This window comes from Lagopus muta, chromosome 28 (assembly GCF_023343835.1).
Source record: "Lagopus muta isolate bLagMut1 chromosome 28, bLagMut1 primary, whole genome shotgun sequence".
Lineage (NCBI taxonomy): Eukaryota > Metazoa > Chordata > Aves > Galliformes > Phasianidae > Lagopus > Lagopus muta.
In genome coordinates, this window is record NC_064460.1 from 3,070,940 (window position 1) to 3,089,019 (window position 18,080).

The following is an 18,080-nucleotide window of genomic DNA, read 5'->3' on the forward strand; positions in this document are numbered from 1 at the left end:
CTCCGCGGTCACGGACCGGGGATACCGGGAGAGGACAGTGTTGGACACGGCGAGACAGTGTGTCAGCGGGGGACACTGCAGGGGCCGTCGGGGGGCCGTGGCACATGCAACATTCGGGGCTCCATGGGGGGTCCCGGAGCCCCCGGCCTGGCCGCGGTGCCAGGTGGAAACACAGCGCTGCCCGGACCACCACTCCCGCACCGCGAAACGCCATCCGCAGCTTTCTGGCCCCTCCGTCGCACCGTCCGGCACGAACGCTTTGTCTCGCCTCTCTCAGGCGTTGATTGGCCAGCGCACGAGACTCCGCGCTGCCATTGGCTCGCCGGCCCCGAGATCGGGCCGACTTCCGGTCCGGACGGCGGGGGGGGGTGCAGTTGCCATAGCGACGTGAGGAGGGGCGCGGCGGGACGGGCCGGGTCGCTCCCGGCGGGCTCCGCCCGGGGCCGTTCGGTAACGGCAGCGTTCGGCACTCCACATGACGGCCGCTGCCGCCGCTCCCGCCGTGCGCGGCGGCGTGGGATCCTTGGCCGGAGCGCGGGGGGTTGTGGGTAACGCTCCCGGTTGGGAGCTCCGCGGAAAGCGCCGGGCCCGCCGTGCTGGGCCGGGCCTAACCGGGCGCGCCTCGCAGCCAACGGCCGCGGGTCTGCGGGAGCCGATACCGCCCGCCCGCCCCGCGCCGGCCGCAGAGATAAGGGGCAGGTGTGGGGTTGGCGCGGGGCCCTCCCGCCCGGGGCGGCCCTGGGGGTGGAGGTGCAGGGAGGCCGCGCCCGCGGCTGTGGGGCCCCGGGAGAGAGGCGGGGGTCCGCCTTCCTACGGGCGCGGGGCAGCGGGCTCCGTCCTCGCGGCCGTGACGCGGCGCTGAGCGCGTCCCTGGGAGGGACTTCACGGTGCTGCCGCGGCGCCGCCCGTGAGCGCGGCCCGGAGAGGCGCGCCTTCTGCTCGGCGGAGATTCCAGCGCCTTTCCGTTGGCCCTACAGTCAGCGGCCCCGCGCGGTGTTTCTAAGAATCGCGGCCCTTGGTGTTTCTGACTGACCAACTTAGTTCCTTTTCTGTTCTGAAGGGAGACGTTGGTTTTCACCATGAATTTTGAAGGTCTCGACCCCTCCCTTGCTGAGTATGCTCCCACGCTGCACCCGGCGCTGGATCCTGTCCTGGACCCCCACCTCAACCCCAGCCTGCTGCAGAACGTGGAGCTGGACCCCGAGGGGGTGCCCTTAGAGGGCATTGCTGTGCCTGAGTCTGTGCACATCGTGGAGGGCATGTATAGCGAGCTGCACACCGCCGTCTCCGAAGTGGGCGTGCCCGTCTCCGTCTCCCATTTCGACCTCCATGAAGAAATGCTGTGGGTTGGGAATCATGGGGTAGGTGGCCCGAGGCGGCTGCAGCCCCAGACGTGTGTGCTCCAACCTGCTGGAGGCAGACTGGTGGTGAATGGAGCGCTGGCGTGGAGAGGGGCCTGAGCTGGAAATTCCGGCTTGTAACTGGGAATTGAGCCACGTAGATGCAGAGAGATGGAAGTGGGTGACGTGTCCCGGAGCATGGGAAATGCTCAGCCTTGTTGGTCTGCCAAAGAGCCGCCAGGTGCTGCAGCCCTGACCTCTTGGGCTGGGGGAGCTTTTGGTTCTTTACTCACATCTGCCAAAAAAAGGAAAGTCTGAACAACCTCTCGTGGTTCTGCTGAGACAGAGGGGCAGGAATCCCTTCTCTAAGCGGCAGCAGGGCAGCCTGCCTCGACCCGACTGGTACAGAGTAGAGCAGTGCTTGCCTGTGTTGTCCCCAGGGTCTTGATGATCCTGTCCTGCTGCTTTTAGGGCCACGCCACCTCGTTCTTTGGCCCAACGCTGGAACGTTACTCCTCCTTCCAAGTGAACAGCAGCGACGACATCCGGCAGATCCAGAGCCTGGAGAGCGGGGTCCTTTTCCTGACCAAAACCAACCTGAAGTGCATGTCACGAGGAGGCCTCATCATATTTGACTACCTGTGAGTGCTTTGCCCTGGCAGCTGAGAACGAGGGAACGGCCACAGTGCGTTTGTGGAGGAGTTCTCCGCTCCCTTCCTGCAGTGTAAAAGCTCAGCCTGGGAGGAGAACGAGGGCAGGATGGCAGATGCCTTCCCTGCTGTGTCCCGGAGCTCAGTGGGAGTGCAGAGGCTGTGCTTTCTCCTCCGCAGCATGGATGAGGCCGAGGACATGCACAGCCTCCTGCTGACGGACAGCAGCACTCTGCTGGTCGGCGGGCTGCAGAACCACGTGATCGAGATCGACCTCAACACCGTGCAGGAGACGCAGAAGGTACCGCCGGTGCCCGGCCCCGCGCCGCCTCCCGCGCTTTGCCTGCTGCTCACCTGCTGCTCTGTGCTTCCCAGTACACCGTGGAGGTGCCTGGCATCACCATCATGAGGCAGTCCAACCGCTTCTTCTTCTGTGGACACACCTCGGGCAAGGTGACGCCCCGCGCCATCGGCCTCCTGACACCCGGCTTCCCCAGGGTGCCCTGGGATCGGTTTCCCAGAGCTCACAGGGCTCCCCTTCGTACCCCCGCCTTACCTCCCAGGTCTCCTTGAGGGATCTGCGCACGTTTGTGGTGGAACACGAGTTTGATGCCTACTCGGGCAGCTTATCTGACTTCGACGTCCACGGGAACCTGCTGGTGACCTGCGGCTTCTCCAGCCGGATGAACGGCCTGGCCTGCGACCGCTTCCTGAAGGTGTACGACCTGCGCATGATGAGAGCCACCACCCCTCTGCAGGTCCACATCGACCCCTTCTTCCTGCGCTTCATCCCCACCTACACCTCCCGCCTGGCCATCATCTCCCAGACAGGTGGGGAAGCCGCTTTGCCCTGGGCGGGCCTTGAGTCGCGGTGGGACGGGGCTGTGGGGCGCTTGCTGTGCGCCCAGCTGGTGAGGGCCGTGCTGGGGGGGGCGGTGTGCTGCTCTGCTCTCCTGATCCCCGATGCCGCCTCGCCCCCTGCTCCCCTCCTGCAGGTCAGTGCCAGTTCTGCGAGCCCACCGGCCTGGCCAACCCGGCCGACATCTTCCACGTGAACACCGTGGGGCCTCTCATCATGACCTTCGACGTCTCGGCCAGCAAGCAGGCCCTGGCGTTTGGTGACTCTGAGGGCTGCGTGCACCTCTGGGCCGATTCCCCGGAGGTCACCTTCAACACCTACTCCCGGGAGACTGACTTTGCTCTGCCCTGCATCGTCGACACGCTGCCGCACCTGGACTGGAACCAGGACCTCGTGCCGCTCTCGCTCATCCCCGTGCCGCTGACCAGCGAGAGCCTGCTGTCAGACTGGCCTGCTGCCAACTCTGCCCCGGCGCCCCGGTAATCGGCAAGGCTGCCCCGGTGTGGACGAAATCCCCCCCTGCTCAGGGCTGGGGGCGGCCGGCGTTGTGCTGGGCCGGCATTTTATCGTGGCTGAAAAGGAATGCTGAGTTTCTGGGGGGAATGGTTGAATGAGAGGAGCCCCTGTGTCCCACTGGTGGTGTTTGGGGACATCCAGCACTGCGTTAAGCGGCGCCGCCAGGCAGGACGGCCTCTGAGTCACGGTGTGTTTTGTAGGCGAGCTCCTCCAGTAGATCCCGAGATTCTGCGCACCATGAAGAAAGTGGGGTTCATCGGCTACGCCCCAAACCCCAGGACCAAACTCCGCAACCAGGTACGAGCTCTCAGCAGGGCGCTGCGCCCGGGGCTGCTGGCACCTCGCTGTGTGGCAGGGGAGCTCTGAGCTGTTTGCTCTGCAGGTTTGTGGACGTGGCGTGTCCCTGCCCTCGGGAAAGCACTGCTGCGTTTGGCCCCTGCCCGCAGCACCGCTGTAGTTTCCCCACAGTGATAAGTCCCTTGTAAGAAGGAAGGTGTGGAGGACTCGTGCAGGTTAAGGGAGGGCCCCGCTCCTTTCTGGTTTATTCATTTGCTCATTTGGGGAGGCAGGAAAGCCCGGGAGCTGCTTGTTTCGGTTCGCGGTGCTTCACCTCAGGATTCAGCTGCTCTTCCCTTCTCCTCTCCCTCCCAGATCCCCTATCGGTTAAAAGAGGCAGACAATGAGTTTGACAGCTTCAGCCAAGTTCCCGAGTCCCCGATTGGACGGGAGGAGGAGCCTCACCTCTACATGGTGGCCAAGAAGTACAGGAAGGTAACCTTTGAAGGACCCTCATGGGCCCAAGCACCAGCTTAAGTCTCCGTGGGGAGACCTGGACGTTTTGTGGATGCCCTGTGGTGCAGGAGAGCGTCTGTTTGACACGCTGCGTCTCTCCCCAGGTCACAATCAAATACTCCAAATTGGGGCTGGAAGACTTTGATTTCAAGCATTATAACAAGACTCTGTTTGCAGGCCTGGAGCCCCACATCCCCAACGCCTACTGCAACTGCATGATCCAGGTGGGAGGTGCCCAGCCCCGCCGGGGCCGTCACAGCCACAGGGCCGCTCCTGATGCCTCTGTCTCTGCTAGGTGCTGTATTTCTTGGAGCCCGTCCGCTGCCTGGTCCAGAACCACCTGTGCCAGAAGGAGTTCTGCCTGGGCTGTGAGCTGGGTCTGCTCTTCCACATGCTGGATCTGTCCCGAGGAGACCCCTGCCAGGTCAGTGGCAAGCCCAGATGATGTGAGGCAAGAGTAATGTGGGCAAGAGATCACGGAGGAGCAGGGTGGTGGTGCGTCCTGAGGAGGTGGCATCAGACAGATGGAAACTCCTGTCATTTGATGGCTGACTTACCACTCTTGCTCCATCCCCAGGGAAGCAACTTCTTGCGGGCTTTCCGTACCATCCCGGAGGCTTCAGCTCTGGGGCTGATCCTGGCTGACTCAGACGAAGCCACAGGGAAAGTGAACCTGGGGCGGCTGATTCAGAGCTGGAACCGTTTCATCCTTACCCAGCTGCACCAGGAGACCCAGGAGCAGGAGGGACCGCAGGCGTATCGGGGGGCGGGCAGCAGGTAACTCCCCGACCTGAGGGAAGGACGCAGAGAAGTGGGTCAGGAGAGGATCTGGCTCCCAGAGGCCCCATCTGTCCTGCAGGAAGGGGGTCTGCATGGGAACGTGCGTGTCTGCAGCCGTCCCTGCAGTGGGATTTGAACCTCTGTCAACTCTGGGCCCATTCCTGCGTGCAGAGATACGTGGGTCCCCAGAGTGTGGGCTGCTGTGCCGCCTGTCCCTGCTCAGCAGGCGTTTTTGGGGTCCTGCTAACCCAGGTGCTCCTTTTTCTCCCCTTTCCAGCACCTTTGGGTCCTCGGGGGACTCGGTTATCGGGCAGCTGTTCAGCTGTGAGGTGGAGAACTGCAGCATGTGCCGCTGTGGGAAGGAAACCGTCCGCGTGTCCTCCACGCTGCTCTTCACCCTCTCCTACCCCGAGAGCGCTGGTAACAGGCGGGGCGGCAGGGCTTGCAGGTTTCACCCCGCTGCCTTTCCAAGGGCAGGGCAGCTGAGTGGGAGGGTTTGTGATCTGTGCGGATGAGCCGTGGGTTCTCTGGTTGGTTTTTTGTGAGGTAATAGACACCTGAGGAACTCCTGCAGCCGTTTGTCCTGGGCTGCAGGCCCAGCAGTCGAGCTCTGGGATGCGGGAAGGCAGATCTGGGGGTTGACCTTCTCCCTGGTGGTTATGAGGGAAACCCCAGAGGTCTGGCTGAGCTCAGTCAGTAAAGATGTGTGTGTTGGAAGGTGACGTTGTCCTTTCTCCCTTCAGAAAAACCAGTCAAAGACTACGAGTTTGCCCAGATTCTAAAGAGAAGCATCTGCTTGGAGCAGAACACGCAGGCTTGGTGTGAGAACTGTGAGAAGTACCAGCCCACGGTGAGCCAGAGGGGGAGCTGCAGGCTGGGGGTGGGAGCGAGGCGTGAGTGCTTCAGGCTGAGCAGGGGCAGCTTCTCCATGGGTCGGCAGGGAACCTCAGTGGATGCAGCGGGTTTGGTTCCTCACCTGGTCTGTGAGCCGGTGTGGGGCAGGGTATCCATGGCCTGGTGGGGTGCGTAGTGCTGGAATGCGAGTCATGCGGGTCCATCTGAAGCCCCTGGGGCAGGGGAAGCCCCCAGGAGCCAAGCACGCCTGTTCTGATGCAGGCTCTGAGGCTCTGGGGCTGTGGGAGTCTGCTTCCTGCCCCAGTTTCCCTTACACTACGCCCCGTGCCCATCAGGCAGCGTGGGGGCAAAGACTGGAAGAGGGGAAAGGATGGCGCGTGCTGCATCCGGCTGCCAGCCTTTCCTGCGGCTCTTGGTGTCGCCCTCCTCCCATCTCCTGCTCTTTCCACAGGTCCAGACTAGGAATATCCGCTGCCTGCCAGATGTCCTGGTCATTAACTGTGAGGTGAACAGCTCCAAGGAAGCAGATTTCTGGAAGACGCAGGCTGAGGTGGGGGAGACACTTTGGGGCAGAAGCAGGCTTGTCCTCCCTGGCACACGGGGTTTCCATTCTTCGGAAGCGTTTTTGCTGTGATCTTGCTGTTCCTAACAGTCTCTTGCTCTCCACCCAAGCATCACCATACTTTGTCTGCAGAGGACTTGGTGTTTGGTCATGCACGCAGCATGAGCTGTGCATTTGGAGTTGGAAAAGACGAGATCTGCTGCCGTGACAAAGCTGACAGGACTTCAGTAGAGTCACGCTTTCATTCCCCCAACCCCTAGGACCTAGGAGCAACGAGGCAGTGCCTGCTTCCCCAAGTACACGCGCAGCAGAGCTGGTGGACGGCTGGGTTTCCCTTGCTGTCTTTTTCCCTGTCACTGACTTTACAGTCTCTGTCTTTTCCTTGCTGCTGGCCTGGTTGTCACCCACGTGTTCCCAAGCCCTGCCTGTTGCTCCGTGCTGACGCTTCCCTGTGTTTCGTTGTCAGTATGCCTTTCAGAGAGCCCTGATGAAGAGAGGAGGCTTTGAGATCACCAAAGGCAAAGAGATCTCTCTTGGGGATTGGTAGGTGACTGTTCCTGGGGTGGCAGCGATGCCTTCTGGATTGCTCCAGAATTCAGGGCCATTTCTCATTCAGTAATCATTCCACAACCTACCTGCCTTGCTTCTTGTGGACCCTAAACTGGAGCAGTCTCTCTGCTGCTGAGACTGACCCCGGTGCAGGCGCTCAGACACCCTCGTAATCCACAAGGGTTGTTCGTGTCCCCTTGTGACCCTCTTTCGAGCCCTCACTCTCCATTATCCATCCCTTTTCAGGCTGACAAAAGGCTCAGGGCCACGTATCAGCCCTTCTTGGTCGACCTCGGCCTCTCCGGGGCTCTGATCTAGGCAGATGCACAGGAAGGTTTATAAGGGAATGGGTGGGTTGGTGGCCCGGGTCCTGCTGCAGGGAATCTGACCGGGGCTGCATCTCATGAGTGCCTCCAGCTCTGCCTTCTGCGATTCTCCCTGCAGGAAGGAACTGGGAAACCCCGAGGTGGGGCACTCGTATCCCTCAGTGGAGGAACTGAAGAACATTTGGATCCCGCACGCCATCAAGATGAGGCTGACCAAGAATAAGGAGCTGGACGTGTGCAACTGGAGTGAAAGCGATGAGGTAAAGGCTGACGACAGCCCTGTGGGACGGCGGGAACAGAGCGGCTGTAGGGCTGCTTCCTGTCGAGGGATGGGGCGAGAGAGAAAGGGGCCGTCTGGGAGGTGGACGTGGCCAGCCTGGACAACCCTGCGTGTCTGAGCTCTGGGGTTTGGGATGGAGACACTCAGACGTTTTCCTCTGCTGTTCCTCCCCCAGCTGAGTCCGTCCGATGACCCTGACTCGGTTCACGTCTACGATCTCATGGCCACAGTTGTCCACATCCTGGATTCCCGCACGGGGGGCAGCCTGGTGGGTCACATCAAAGTGGGAGAGACCTACCACCAAAGGAAGGAGGTGAGGTGCCCTCGGGCCTGGGGTGCTCCTGCCTCCCCAGGAGTCGGTGCTCAGAGGTTCAGGAGCTGGGCTGTCTAACGGAACCGTTCCCAGCGCCCTTGCTCTCTTACTGAAGTCTGAGTGGGACTTAGTGGATGCGCCAGGCAGCCTTCAGCAGGTGGGTGCTGCTCAGGCACCCTATGGGGAGGAAAGGGCTGAAGAGGCACTCTTCCCGTTCTTTTGGGGCTGGTTCCTCCTGGGTCGCGGGCGCATTGCCAGCCCGTGCTTGTGGTTCCAGGTAGGGGCTGTGACTTCATCTCCTTTCCAGAGGAAGTGGGGCTGGTCTGGGCAGCGCTCTTGTTTGGTGGAGATGCTCAAACCAGGAGTTCCCAGAGTGTGTCAAGACCGCATCCCTGCCTGCTTTTGTTGCATCTCGGTGGAGTGCCCGTCCAGCCCCAGAGCTTCTGTGCACTTGTCACCACCCAGGCCAGCAGGGATTTCCCCACAGTGTCCCAGGAAGGAAGGGAGTTCCCACTTGGTCACACCCCTCTCCAGTAGCTGGTAGAGGAGTCACTGCGTTTGCCTGGGGGGCTCTAATGCAGCGCCTGTGCCTCTCTCCACAGGGAGTCACACACCAGCAGTGGTATCTCTTCAACGACTTCCTCATTGAGCCTGTGGATAAGGCAAGTGAGGGAGCCCAGCCGCTCCTCCCCTGGTGCTGAGCGGCGGGGTTTGGGGATTGCTGCTGCAGGCGAGGGCTCTCTGCCACGTCCCTGTCCCTCCTCCCTGCAGTGCGAGGCGGTGCAGTTTGACATGAGCTGGAAGGTGCCGGCTATCCTGTACTACGCCCGGAGGAACCTCAACTCCAAGTACAACCTCGTCAGTGAGTGTCTGAGCAGAGCTGGCTGCGGGGACAAGCTGTGTGCTCCCAGCTGATCCCCCTTCCCTTCTGCAGTCAAGAACCCAATTGAAGCCAGCGTGCTACTGGCAGAGGCCTCTCTGGCTCGCAAGCAGCGCAAGTGCCATGCCACCTTCATCCCCCTCATGCTGAGTGAGATGCCACAGGCGGGCGACCTGGTGGGGCTGGATGCCGAGTTTGTCACGCTGAATGAGGTCGGGCAGCTGGGGACAGGGCTGTGACTGGGCCAGGTGACGCGGGGCTGCAGGAGCTCTCTGTCCCTGAGCTCCCCTCTGGTCTGTTGCAGGAGGAGGCTGAGCTGCGCAGTGATGGGACCAAATCTACCATCAAGCCCAGCCAGATGTCGGTGGCCAGGATCACGTGTGTGCGGGGTCAAGGTCCTAACGAGGGCGTCCCCTTCATTGATGACTACATCTCCACCCAAGAGCAGGTACGGTGCCCCTGGTGGCTTTGTGCAGGGCGGCACCGCCTCTCCTGCTGCTCCCTGGAGGCATTACCTGGGTCAATGGCAGCGCCCGCCCTGGGACACCGGGAGGAGCAGAGGGGGTACAGATCCTGTGGGTGCCCCTGCCTGCCCCAGCCCGGCACCCTGTGCTCTGTCAGCGCAGGTGGTGGATTACCTGACGCAGTACTCGGGGATCAAACCCGGAGACTTGGATGCCAAGATCTCCTCGAAGCACCTCACCACTCTCAAATCCACCTACCTGAAGCTGCGCTTCCTCATCGACGTGGGTGTCAAGTTTGTGGGCCATGGGCTGCAGAAGGATTTCCGTGTCATCAACCTCATGGTGAGAGCACTGAGCCCCATCCCTGGAGCCCCGCGATGTCCTGGGGGGCAGGGGGGGCCCATAGCAACCCCTGCACATGGAACTGTGTGCCGCCAGCAGCAGCAGCCTCTGCCTTCCAGGTGCCCAAGGACCAGGTGATCGACACCGTGTACCTGTTCCACATCCCAAGGAAGAGAATGATTTCCCTGCGCTTCCTCGCCTGGTACTTCCTGGGTCAGTGGCTGCGTCCTGCGCTCCGGGGGGCTGCTGAGCACGGCTCCCCCGGGCTTTCTCCCCCTGGGACCACGTGGGGAGCCCCGCACTGAGCCGGGCTTCCCCTGCAGACCTGAAGATCCAAGGTGAGACCCACGACAGCATCGAGGACGCGCGCACGGCTCTGCAGCTGTACCGCAAATACCTGGAGCTGAGCCAGGGGGGCAGCGAGCCGGACGACTTCCGCAAGGTGCTGAAGGCCCTCTATGAGAAGGGCCGCAAGCTGGACTGGAAGGTGCCTGAGCCCGACAGCCAGAGCAGCCCCAAGCGTAAGCGCCGGGACCCTGACCCCCTGCCCCCCACCCTGCCCCCCCTGACTCCACTTCATCTCCGCAGATGGGGCCGTGTTTCCGCCCGTGCTGGCGCTGTGATGGGGACGAAGAGCGTTGGCACTGGAACCAGCAGCGGGGCCGGGGCTGCCCAGGGCTCAGCGCTGCCTCCGAGCACGCGGCCCCGCACTCCCCGCCGGTACCGGGAGGGGCCGCTCGTGCCGGCAGTACGGCGGCACGGCCCGTGTTCTCCGCCCGCCGGTTCGGGCGCAGCCATAAAGCCGCCTCGGAGCTCGCCTCGCGCCGCCCTTCTTTTGCCGCGGGACCGGGATGGGACCGGAGCGCGAGGGGGCGGGGCTACACCGAAGGGGCGGGGACATGTAAACGAGGCGGGCGTGGCTACGCGCAGAAAAGGGGCGGAGTCGTCACAGGCCCCGCCCCCTGGGGGCCGACCGCCACGCGGGCCGGGTCCTGCCGGCTCGGGGCCTTTCTCCGCCGGGGGGTGGCCGAGGCGCTGCCTGCGCGCGGGGCGGCCCGGCCGAGCTCCGAGGAACGGCCTCGACCCCACGGCAACCGCCGCCGCCCCGGCAGCCTCCATCGCCGCCCTCCCGGAGGGGGCCGTTCTCCGCCGTAGAGCGGCCGGGAGGAGAGCGGCGGGACAGGCACCGCGGCGGGCGGCCCCGGGGGACGGCGGGACCGGGGGGCGGCGGTGGCGGCCGGGGGCTCGACCGGGGCCCGGCGGGTGAGGGGCGGGCGGGGAGCGGGCCGCGCGCGGCCGGGGCGGAGGATGAGGACGATGAGGGGCCGCTTCTCCATCCCGGCCGCGCTGTGCGTGGCCGCGGCTCTGGCCGCGCTTCTGTCCGCGGTGAGCGGCCGGCGGAGTCAGGACCTGCACTGCGGAGGTGGGACGGGACGGGACGGGTTGGGTGCGGGCGGGGAGCCGCTACGAGCGCGGCGCGGCGGCTGGGATGTCGGGCTCCGAGGCCGCTGACGCTCCCGTCCCGCAGCGTGCCGGGCGCTGGTGGACGAGCTGGAGTGGGAGATCGCCCAGGTCGATCCCCGGAAAACCATCCAGATGGGTTCGTTCCGCATCAACCCCGATGGCAGCCAGTCGGTGGTGGAGGTGAGCCCCGAGCCGGGGTGCCGTGGCGTCGGGGTTACGAGCGGGGCCGTATCCCGGCCCCCCCAGCGCTGCTCCCCCGGCCCTGACCGCCCGGCCCCGCAGGTGCCGTACGCCCGCTCCGAGGCTCACCTGACCGAGCTGCTGGAGCGGATCTGTGAGAAGATGAAGGAGTACGGCGAGAAGGTGGATCCGTCCACGCACCGCAAGAGCTACGTGCGCGTCATCTCCCACGACGGGACCAAGCTGGACCTCTCCGGGGTCAAAATCGACGGCGACGTGGCCTCCAGCCTCAAGTTTGCGGTGCGCGCAGGGGCGGCTGCGGGACTGGGGGCTCCCTGGGCTCCGTTGCTGACCCACACGTGGTTCTGTTGCAGTGTGAGAGCATCGCTGAGGAGTACGAGGATGAACTCATTGAGTTCCTGTCTCACGAGGCTGACAACGTCAAGGACCGGCTCTGCAGCAAGCGGACGGGTGAGCGGGGAGGGGGATGGGGGGGGCCGTCTGCCATCAGCCGCAAGGACGGGGGGCACTTCAAGGGGCGCAGAGCCCCCCCCTGTGAGCTCTCCCTGGGGGTGGCTCGGGACTGCCCCCTCCAGGTGTGTCCCCGCGGCTGCCTGCTCTCCTCCTGTTGTTTTTGGCTCTCTGGGAGGCGTTTCTTAAAGATGTTGCTCCTGGAGGTGAGGAGCAGCCCCAGGAGCCGCAGGATGGGAGCGCAGTGAGCAGCCGTAGCCGTGCTGTCCTGCACTGTCCCAGCCCACGCTGTGCTCCCGCACTCTGTGCTCCCAGCCCTGCAGGTTTTTTTGGGTGCTGTGCTTGGGGTGACCCAGGGCAGCCGTCCTGCTGTCCCCATTGGCCGCCCCGGCCCCGTGCTCCCCCCCGCAGCCAATGGCCTCATGCCCACTCCTGGCCTCGCGGTGCTATTTCTGGTTCACAAACACCAGGGTCAGGGCACACCACGACCTTTGTGCTTCCTTTATTAATGAGCGTGCTCCAGGCTCATTATCTGCACCCTGACACCAGGGCAGGTCAGCTGCTGCTCCCCTATGCCTGGGGGATCGGCTGTGGGGCGGATGGGGGTCCTGGGGGGGGCTGCGTGTGGCTCTGAGCAATGCTTTGTCCCCACAGATCTGTGCGACCACGCGCTGCACCTCCCACATGATGAGCTGTGACGCCGACGGCCCCGGGCTGCACCGACCCCACGACAGCACCATGCTGCCCCACAGCCTCGGCCCCCTCCCCGCTGTGGGGGGGGGATTCTCCCGTCCTATTTATTCGCCGTCCATCCCCTGCCGTGTGGGCAGGGACGCGTCCTTTGGTTGGGGGCATTCTGGTGGCTGATGTGTGGCTCCAGGTTCTCTCTGCTGCTGCCTGGGGCTGCTGTAGGGACAGCGGTGCTGATGTGGGTCTGTTGGGCACCCGGGGCCCAATGCAGGAGGCAATAAATGGGGCCCGATGTGGGCTGGTGTCGCTGCTGTGCACCTCACTGGGGGTGGATGGGGGGCCGGGGTAGGGAGGGCACATGCACAGGAGCGACGATGGCACTGTGCCCTTTGACCGCAGGCTGCTCTTCCTTACGTAGCTCCGTGCTGTCACTGCCCCAGTGCCCCCGAGATGCCCGCTCCTTCAGGCAGCCCCTGTCCCCTTGGTGCTGCAGGTGTGCCACCCACTTGTCGCGTGGTGCCACCGTGGGGTCACCAGGTCAATGGCCCGGGGTTATTGGGCACCGTGCCCCCCACCACTCCCCCCCGCCGAGTCCTCCGAAGTCACATCACAGTGCAGCACTGAGCCACAGCCGAGCAATAAGGAGGGCACGCGTCGGGAGAGAGAGAGGGGGCGATGTGGAGGGATGACGTCACGCAGCGATCCGTGATGTAACGATGCTTCGGTGACGTCACGGGGCGGGGCTCGCATCACCGCACCCCACGCCCAGATCAGGCGAACGCGGCGGCCACCTATAGCCCGGCCCCCCGACGCCTCATTTGCATAATCCCGCCCCATCAGGGGAGAGCACGGCCAATAGCGAGCGGCTCAGCCCCGAGGGGGGCGGGCAGGGGCGGGGCTATGCTAATAACGTACGCGGCGCCGCGCCTCGCCCCGCCCGCCGCGCCGAGGACCCCCGGGCGCCGCCGCCGCCGCCGCCGTTTACTTCGGTCCCGGTCCCGGCCCCGCGCCCGCTCCGTCCGCTCCGCCCCGCGCCGCCATGACGCTCCTCGCTGCCGGCACCCGCGCGGCCCGCGCGCCTCCGCGGGCCCAAGGTGAGCGCGCCCGGCCCCGCCGTACCTTAAAGGGGCGACGCCGCGGCTGGGGGGGGGAGGGGGGGCTGCGTTCTTAAAGAGGCGACGCGGGGGGGGACGCCTTAAAGGGGCTGCGGGGGGTGCGGGGCCGCAGCGGCACCGGCGGTGTCAGCACGTGGTGCGCGGGGACCGGCAGGGCGCGGGGAGCGGCGGGGCGGGGCGGGGGAAGCGCCCGGTGCAGGGTAAAACCGGGGGGGGGCCGCGCCCGGTGCGCCCCCGCAGCGGCGGCGCTTTGCGGAGCTCCGCTCCCGCGTTGCGTTTCGTAACGGCCGCGGCGGTGCGGGGTGGAACGGTCGTTGTTTCGGCGCCCCGCGCCGTGCAACGTACGCCTTCAATAAATTAATTAATGAATCAGCGCCCGCACCGCACCCGCAGCCCGCGCTGACCCCGCGCTAAGCCGGGCGCGGCCTTCATCCTCTTCCCCTTCAGCCCCGTCCCCGCATTCCCGTTGCCGCAGCGGCGAAACGCCGCGCGTGGGTCCCGCACGGTTCGGCGCTGCGGGATCCGCCGCGATCCACGGGGGGCGATGCGGGGTCCCCACGCCCCCCCCCGGAGCCCGCAGCCACCGCCCCGCTCCGTCCCCGCAGCACCGCTCTCACGCGTGACCTTGAGCGGGCGACGGAGCCGTGACAGCTGCGGGCGGGCGGGGCCGGGCGGGGGGGTCCCCGCGGGGCCGTTCGGGGTGCAGCACACGGGGCTGCGCGGGGAGCTGCGCGGGGGTTGGGGGGGCGCTGCGTGGCGCTGCCGTGCGGGGGCGGCCCCGCAGATTCCTGGTGCAGGGCCCGAGGGGTTCCACACGGTGCGGTGTCGCGTTGCGGTGGGGGGGGGGGGGGGGGGGGGGAGCTGACCTTGGGCTCCGCTCCGCGCTATTGTTCGCGGCGTCGCTGAAACCTGCGGTGCGAATGGGCGGGGCTGCCAGCCCCCCGGTGCCGGGTTGGGGTCTGGGGTGCGGGGTGGGTGCGGGAATCGGGGTGGCTCTGAGTTCCCCCCGGGCGCAGTGGAAAAAGAGCGTCACGGTCGTTGCGCGCGGGGGGGGGGGTGGCAATGTGCCGGGGGGTCTGGCCCGGACCCAGCGCTGCAGGACTGTGCGCGGTGCCGGTGTGTGCGGGGGGGGGGGGGGGGGGCAGAGTCGGGGATCCCTCCGGGCCGGGGATCAGAGCGCGGCGCTCCCCGGGGCCGGAAACCCGCGGAACGCAACGGCCGGCAGCGGCGGCCCCTCGTGCTTCCGCCGCGGGGTGCGGAGGGGGGGGGGGCGGGGGGGCGGAACCTGCGCTGGGGCCGAACCGCGCGTGGGTGCAGCGGCTGTGTGGGAGGGAGGGGGGCACCGAGGGACCCTTCCCACTGCAGAGTGGGACCCCCCCGCCCCCCATGTAACCCCCCCCATGTACCCCCCATCTCTGCTCTCTTGCAGAATGCTCCATGTGTCCTCTTTGCTGCCCGCCACGCTGCCACTGCTGCCACAGTAAGCACCAACCCACAGCTTCACCCCCTGATACCCCCCAAGCGCCCCCCCAGCACCGCAGGGCTCACGGTTCTCTTTCCTTCCCCCTCCCCCCCCTCAGAACCTGAAGGACGTCCTGGCCTCCATGATCCCCAAGGAGCAGGCGAAGATCAAAAGCTTCCGCCAGCAGCACGGCAGCACGGCCATCGGGCAGATCACAGTGGATATGGTGAGTGGGGGCACCGGGGGGGAGGGGGCGGGGGGCACCGGTTTGTGCCAGCCCATAACTGAGCCCTGTGCTTCCATCTCCCCACAGGTGTACGGCGGGATGCGGGGCATGAAGGGGTTGATCTACGAGACCTCAGTGCTGGATCCCGATGAGGTGGGGCTGCCCCCCACCCCTGCCCCACTCGGGCACCCACAGGGCAGCCGTGCTGACGCCCGCTCCTGCTGGGTTTTCCCTTCCAGGGGATCCGCTTCCGTGGGTTCAGCATCCCCGAGTGCCAGAAGCTGCTGCCCAAAGCGGCGGGGGGCGAGGAGCCACTGCCTGAGGGGCTCTTCTGGCTGCTGGTGACGGGTGAGGTGCCCACCCCAGAGCAGGTAACGCGCCAGGACCCCCGGGCTGGGAGGAGGGGGTTGGGGGTTGTCAGCCCTCCGCTCAGCGCCCCCTCCCTGCAGGTCAGCTGGGTGTCCCGTGAATGGGCCAAGCGGGCGGCGCTGCCTTCCCACGTGGTGACCATGCTGGACAACTTCCCCACCAACCTGCACCCCATGTCCCAGCTCAGCGCCGCCATCACCGCCCTCAACAGCGAGAGCAAATTCGCGCGCGCTTACGCTGAGGGCATCAACCGTGTGAAGTACTGGGAGGTACGGGGGGGCGGGAGGCGGGGGGGCGGGCAGGACCTGGACCTCCCTCACTCCCTCTCACCCCGTCTGTAGTTTGTCTATGAGGACGCCATGGATCTCATTGCCAAACTGCCCTGCGTCGCCGCCAAGATTTACCGCAACCTCTACCGTGAGGGCAGCAGCATCGGCGCCATCGACCCCAACCTGGACTGGTCGCACAACTTCACCAACATGCTGGGTTACACCGACCCGCAGTTCATCGAGCTGATGCGCCTCTACCTCACCATCCACAGGTGTGGAGCTGCTCCGCCCCAGCTCTGCCTCGGGGTGTGGGATGCGCCCGGGCAGCGCGCGGTGTGGGGCAATGGGAGCGCCGGGACGGGTGTGGGGCTGCGGGGGCCCTGTGTGGGGTGTGGGGACCTGACGCCGCTCCTCGGCCCCGCAGTGACCACGAAGGGGGCAACGTCAGCGCCCACACCAGTCACCTGGTGGGCAGCGCGCTGTCTGACCCCTACCTCGCCTTCGCTGCTGCTATGAACGGGCTGGCCGGGCCCCTGCACGGCCTCGCCAACCAGGTGGGTGTCCGTCCGGCCTGTCTGTCTGTCCATCTGTGTGCCTCCGTCTATCCCTATCCATCTGTCTGTCCGCTCGCTGCCATCCTGACCCCGCCGTGCCCGCAGGAGGTGCTGCTGTGGCTCACAGACCTGCAGAAGGAGCTGGGCCAGGATGTGTCGGATGAGAAGCTGCGGGATTTCATCTGGAACACGCTCAATTCGGGCCGGGTGAGTGCTGGGCTGGGAGGGGGCCGGGGGGGGCCGGGGGCAGTTGGGTGCTGACCGCTCTCCCAGGTGGTGCCGGGCTACGGCCACGCCGTGCTGCGGAAGACGGACCCGCGCTACACGTGCCAGAGAGAGTTTGCCCTCAAGCACCTCCCCAAGGACCCCCTGTTCAAGCTGGTGGCTCAGCTCTACAAGATCGTCCCCAACGTGCTGCTGGAGCAGGGCAAGGCCAAGAACCCGTGGCCCAACGTGGACGCACACAGCGGGGTGCTGCTGCAGGTGAGCCCCGCTGCCCCACGTGCCTTTGCTGGGGGGTCCCAGCCGCCCCCCGCGCTGCCCTGACGCCGCTTTCCCCGCAGCACTACGGCATGAAGGAGATGAAATATTACACCGTGCTCTTCGGGGTGTCCCGCGCTCTGGGCGTCCTCTCGCAGCTCATCTGGAGCCGGGCGCTGGGATTCCCCCTGGAACGCCCCAAATCCATGAGCACTGCGGGGCTGATGCAGCTCGTGGGCTACAAATCCGGGTAAAAAGGGACGGGGTCAGGGCTGCGCTCGCTGCTCCCCCCGACGCCTCCGGGCCCGGGACGGACTCGGCACTGAACCCCACTCCGGCTGTGGGGGGGCGGCCCTGGGGGCCCCTCCTGCCCTGCGCCCCCTCCTCCCCATGGCACGGGGCCCGGCCCCCTCCTTTCGTGGCTCCTGCGCCCCCGGCCCGGCAGCACCACGCACACTGAGCCCCAGCTCCCCGCTGCCGGGGGGGGGGGGGGGGGGCCGGATTCGGGCCTCCCTTTGCAACCACTTCCCCCCACCCTGAGAGGGGTTCGGTCCCAGACTCCAGTCCGTGCCCCCCCCCCCGGGGGGGTCCAGCCCTTGGGGCAGCTGGTGAAGAATGAATGTTTCAGCCCCCCCACCTCGAAAGGCCTCGATACACTCCTCCCCAGTGTTTGTGTGACCCCCACGTCTGATGCCCCCAGAGCCAGAGCTGGGCCCCCCGCTCCCCGTTGGCCCAGCCCCGGCCCAGGCTTTGGGCAGTTCTGTACAAACAACGATAAAATGCAAAATAAATGTTTTTATTAACAAAGCCCAAGCTGCTGCCGCCCCCCCCGCCACACTCTGGGTGCTGGACCCAGACCTGGGGCTGCCCCTGTAGGCACCCAGCTGGAGCCTGGTGGTCTTGGGGTGCAGACCCCCACCCTCCAGCTCCCCTTGCCCCCCTCCCTGCCCCATGGCTGCCCAGTGAGGCACGGGAGGCCGGGCTCACCCTTGGAAATGCTCTTTATTGGCATACGCAGAAGTCCTTCCTTGGACAGCAAGGCCACGATCTCCTCCGTGACGGGGATGGAACCGGGGGGGCTGAGTGGGGGAGCCTAGGGCCGGGGGGGGGCTCAGGGGGCCCTTTGTGGCCCCCCAGTGGGTGTCTCGGCCTGCTGGAGCCCGGGTCCTCCAGGCTGGAGGTAAGGGAAGCTCAGGGGGAGTGGGGGGCGCCTCGGGCCGGGGCCGTGCTGGTCCCTGGGGTGGCGAGGGGCAACGGGTCGGGGGGAGGGGGGGGGGCAGGGGCCGGTCAGA

At 65.8% G+C, this 18,080-nt stretch overlaps 3 protein-coding genes across 7 annotated transcripts; all 3 read left to right on the top strand.

Annotated features, from left to right (window-relative positions):
* The first annotated feature begins 359 nt into the window (after nucleotides 1-359).
* On the top strand, nucleotides 360-10,772 carry PAN2 (poly(A) specific ribonuclease subunit PAN2). Of its 5 annotated transcripts, none has more exons than XM_048928851.1 (26): nucleotides 360-450; nucleotides 1,061-1,361; nucleotides 1,812-1,981; nucleotides 2,171-2,291; nucleotides 2,366-2,443; nucleotides 2,554-2,821; nucleotides 2,986-3,328; nucleotides 3,566-3,662; nucleotides 4,017-4,136; nucleotides 4,262-4,381; nucleotides 4,453-4,581; nucleotides 4,735-4,934; nucleotides 5,215-5,357; nucleotides 5,681-5,787; nucleotides 6,244-6,342; nucleotides 6,821-6,897; nucleotides 7,348-7,489; nucleotides 7,685-7,822; nucleotides 8,425-8,484; nucleotides 8,594-8,684; nucleotides 8,757-8,914; nucleotides 9,007-9,150; nucleotides 9,329-9,508; nucleotides 9,628-9,721; nucleotides 9,832-9,950; nucleotides 10,097-10,772. In XM_048928851.1, exons 2-26 carry the CDS (start codon nucleotides 1,080-1,082, stop codon nucleotides 10,661-10,663), a joined length of 4,047 nt encoding a protein of 1,348 aa, XP_048784808.1. In that variant the 5' UTR covers nucleotides 360-450; nucleotides 1,061-1,079; the 3' UTR covers nucleotides 10,664-10,772. The 5 variants fall into 5 exon arrangements, with proteins under 5 accessions (XP_048784808.1, XP_048784807.1, XP_048784811.1 ...); XM_048928850.1 differs by having other exon boundaries at nucleotides 362-548; XM_048928854.1 differs by having other exon boundaries at nucleotides 369-548; nucleotides 9,832-10,029; nucleotides 10,097-10,254.
* Nucleotides 10,750-12,610, top strand: CNPY2 (canopy FGF signaling regulator 2). The gene is made up of 5 exons (XM_048928862.1): nucleotides 10,750-10,931; nucleotides 11,037-11,152; nucleotides 11,255-11,452; nucleotides 11,527-11,623; nucleotides 12,278-12,610. The coding sequence occupies exons 1-5, from the start codon at nucleotides 10,817-10,819 to the stop codon at nucleotides 12,319-12,321; spliced, it is 570 nt and encodes a 189-aa protein (XP_048784819.1). The 5' UTR covers nucleotides 10,750-10,816; the 3' UTR covers nucleotides 12,322-12,610.
* A 727-nt stretch (nucleotides 12,611-13,337) lies between these two features.
* CS (citrate synthase) lies at nucleotides 13,338-17,596 on the top strand. Its single transcript, XM_048928857.1, is given in 12 exon segments — nucleotides 13,338-13,385; nucleotides 13,387-13,407; nucleotides 14,858-14,908; nucleotides 15,009-15,116; nucleotides 15,204-15,269; nucleotides 15,356-15,487; nucleotides 15,566-15,754; nucleotides 15,827-16,026; nucleotides 16,179-16,308; nucleotides 16,414-16,515; nucleotides 16,582-16,791; nucleotides 16,872-17,596. Coding segments are annotated over 12 exon segments (1,413 nt in total). The 5' UTR covers nucleotides 13,338-13,352; the 3' UTR covers nucleotides 17,043-17,596.
* Nucleotides 17,597-18,080: the final 484 nt, after the last annotated feature.

Excerpts from the sequence above, each read along its gene's own strand:
- CNPY2 (XM_048928862.1), top strand. The coding sequence starts at position 10,817 with ATGAGGACGATGAGGGGCCGCTTCTCCATCCCGGCCGCGCTGTGCGTG. Across the intron at positions 11,453-11,526 it reads CCTCCAGCCTCAAGTTTGCG|TGTGAGAGCATCGCTGAGGA; the intron begins GTGCGCGCAGGG and ends GTTCTGTTGCAG. Across the intron at positions 11,624-12,277 it reads GCTCTGCAGCAAGCGGACGG|ATCTGTGCGACCACGCGCTG; the intron begins GTGAGCGGGGAG and ends TTGTCCCCACAG.
- PAN2 (XM_048928851.1), top strand. The coding sequence starts at position 1,080 with ATGAATTTTGAAGGTCTCGACCCCTCCCTTGCTGAGTATGCTCCCACG. Across the intron at positions 2,292-2,365 it reads CCGTGCAGGAGACGCAGAAG|TACACCGTGGAGGTGCCTGG; the intron begins GTACCGCCGGTG and ends TGTGCTTCCCAG. Across the intron at positions 3,663-4,016 it reads GGACCAAACTCCGCAACCAG|ATCCCCTATCGGTTAAAAGA; the intron begins GTACGAGCTCTC and ends TCTCCCTCCCAG.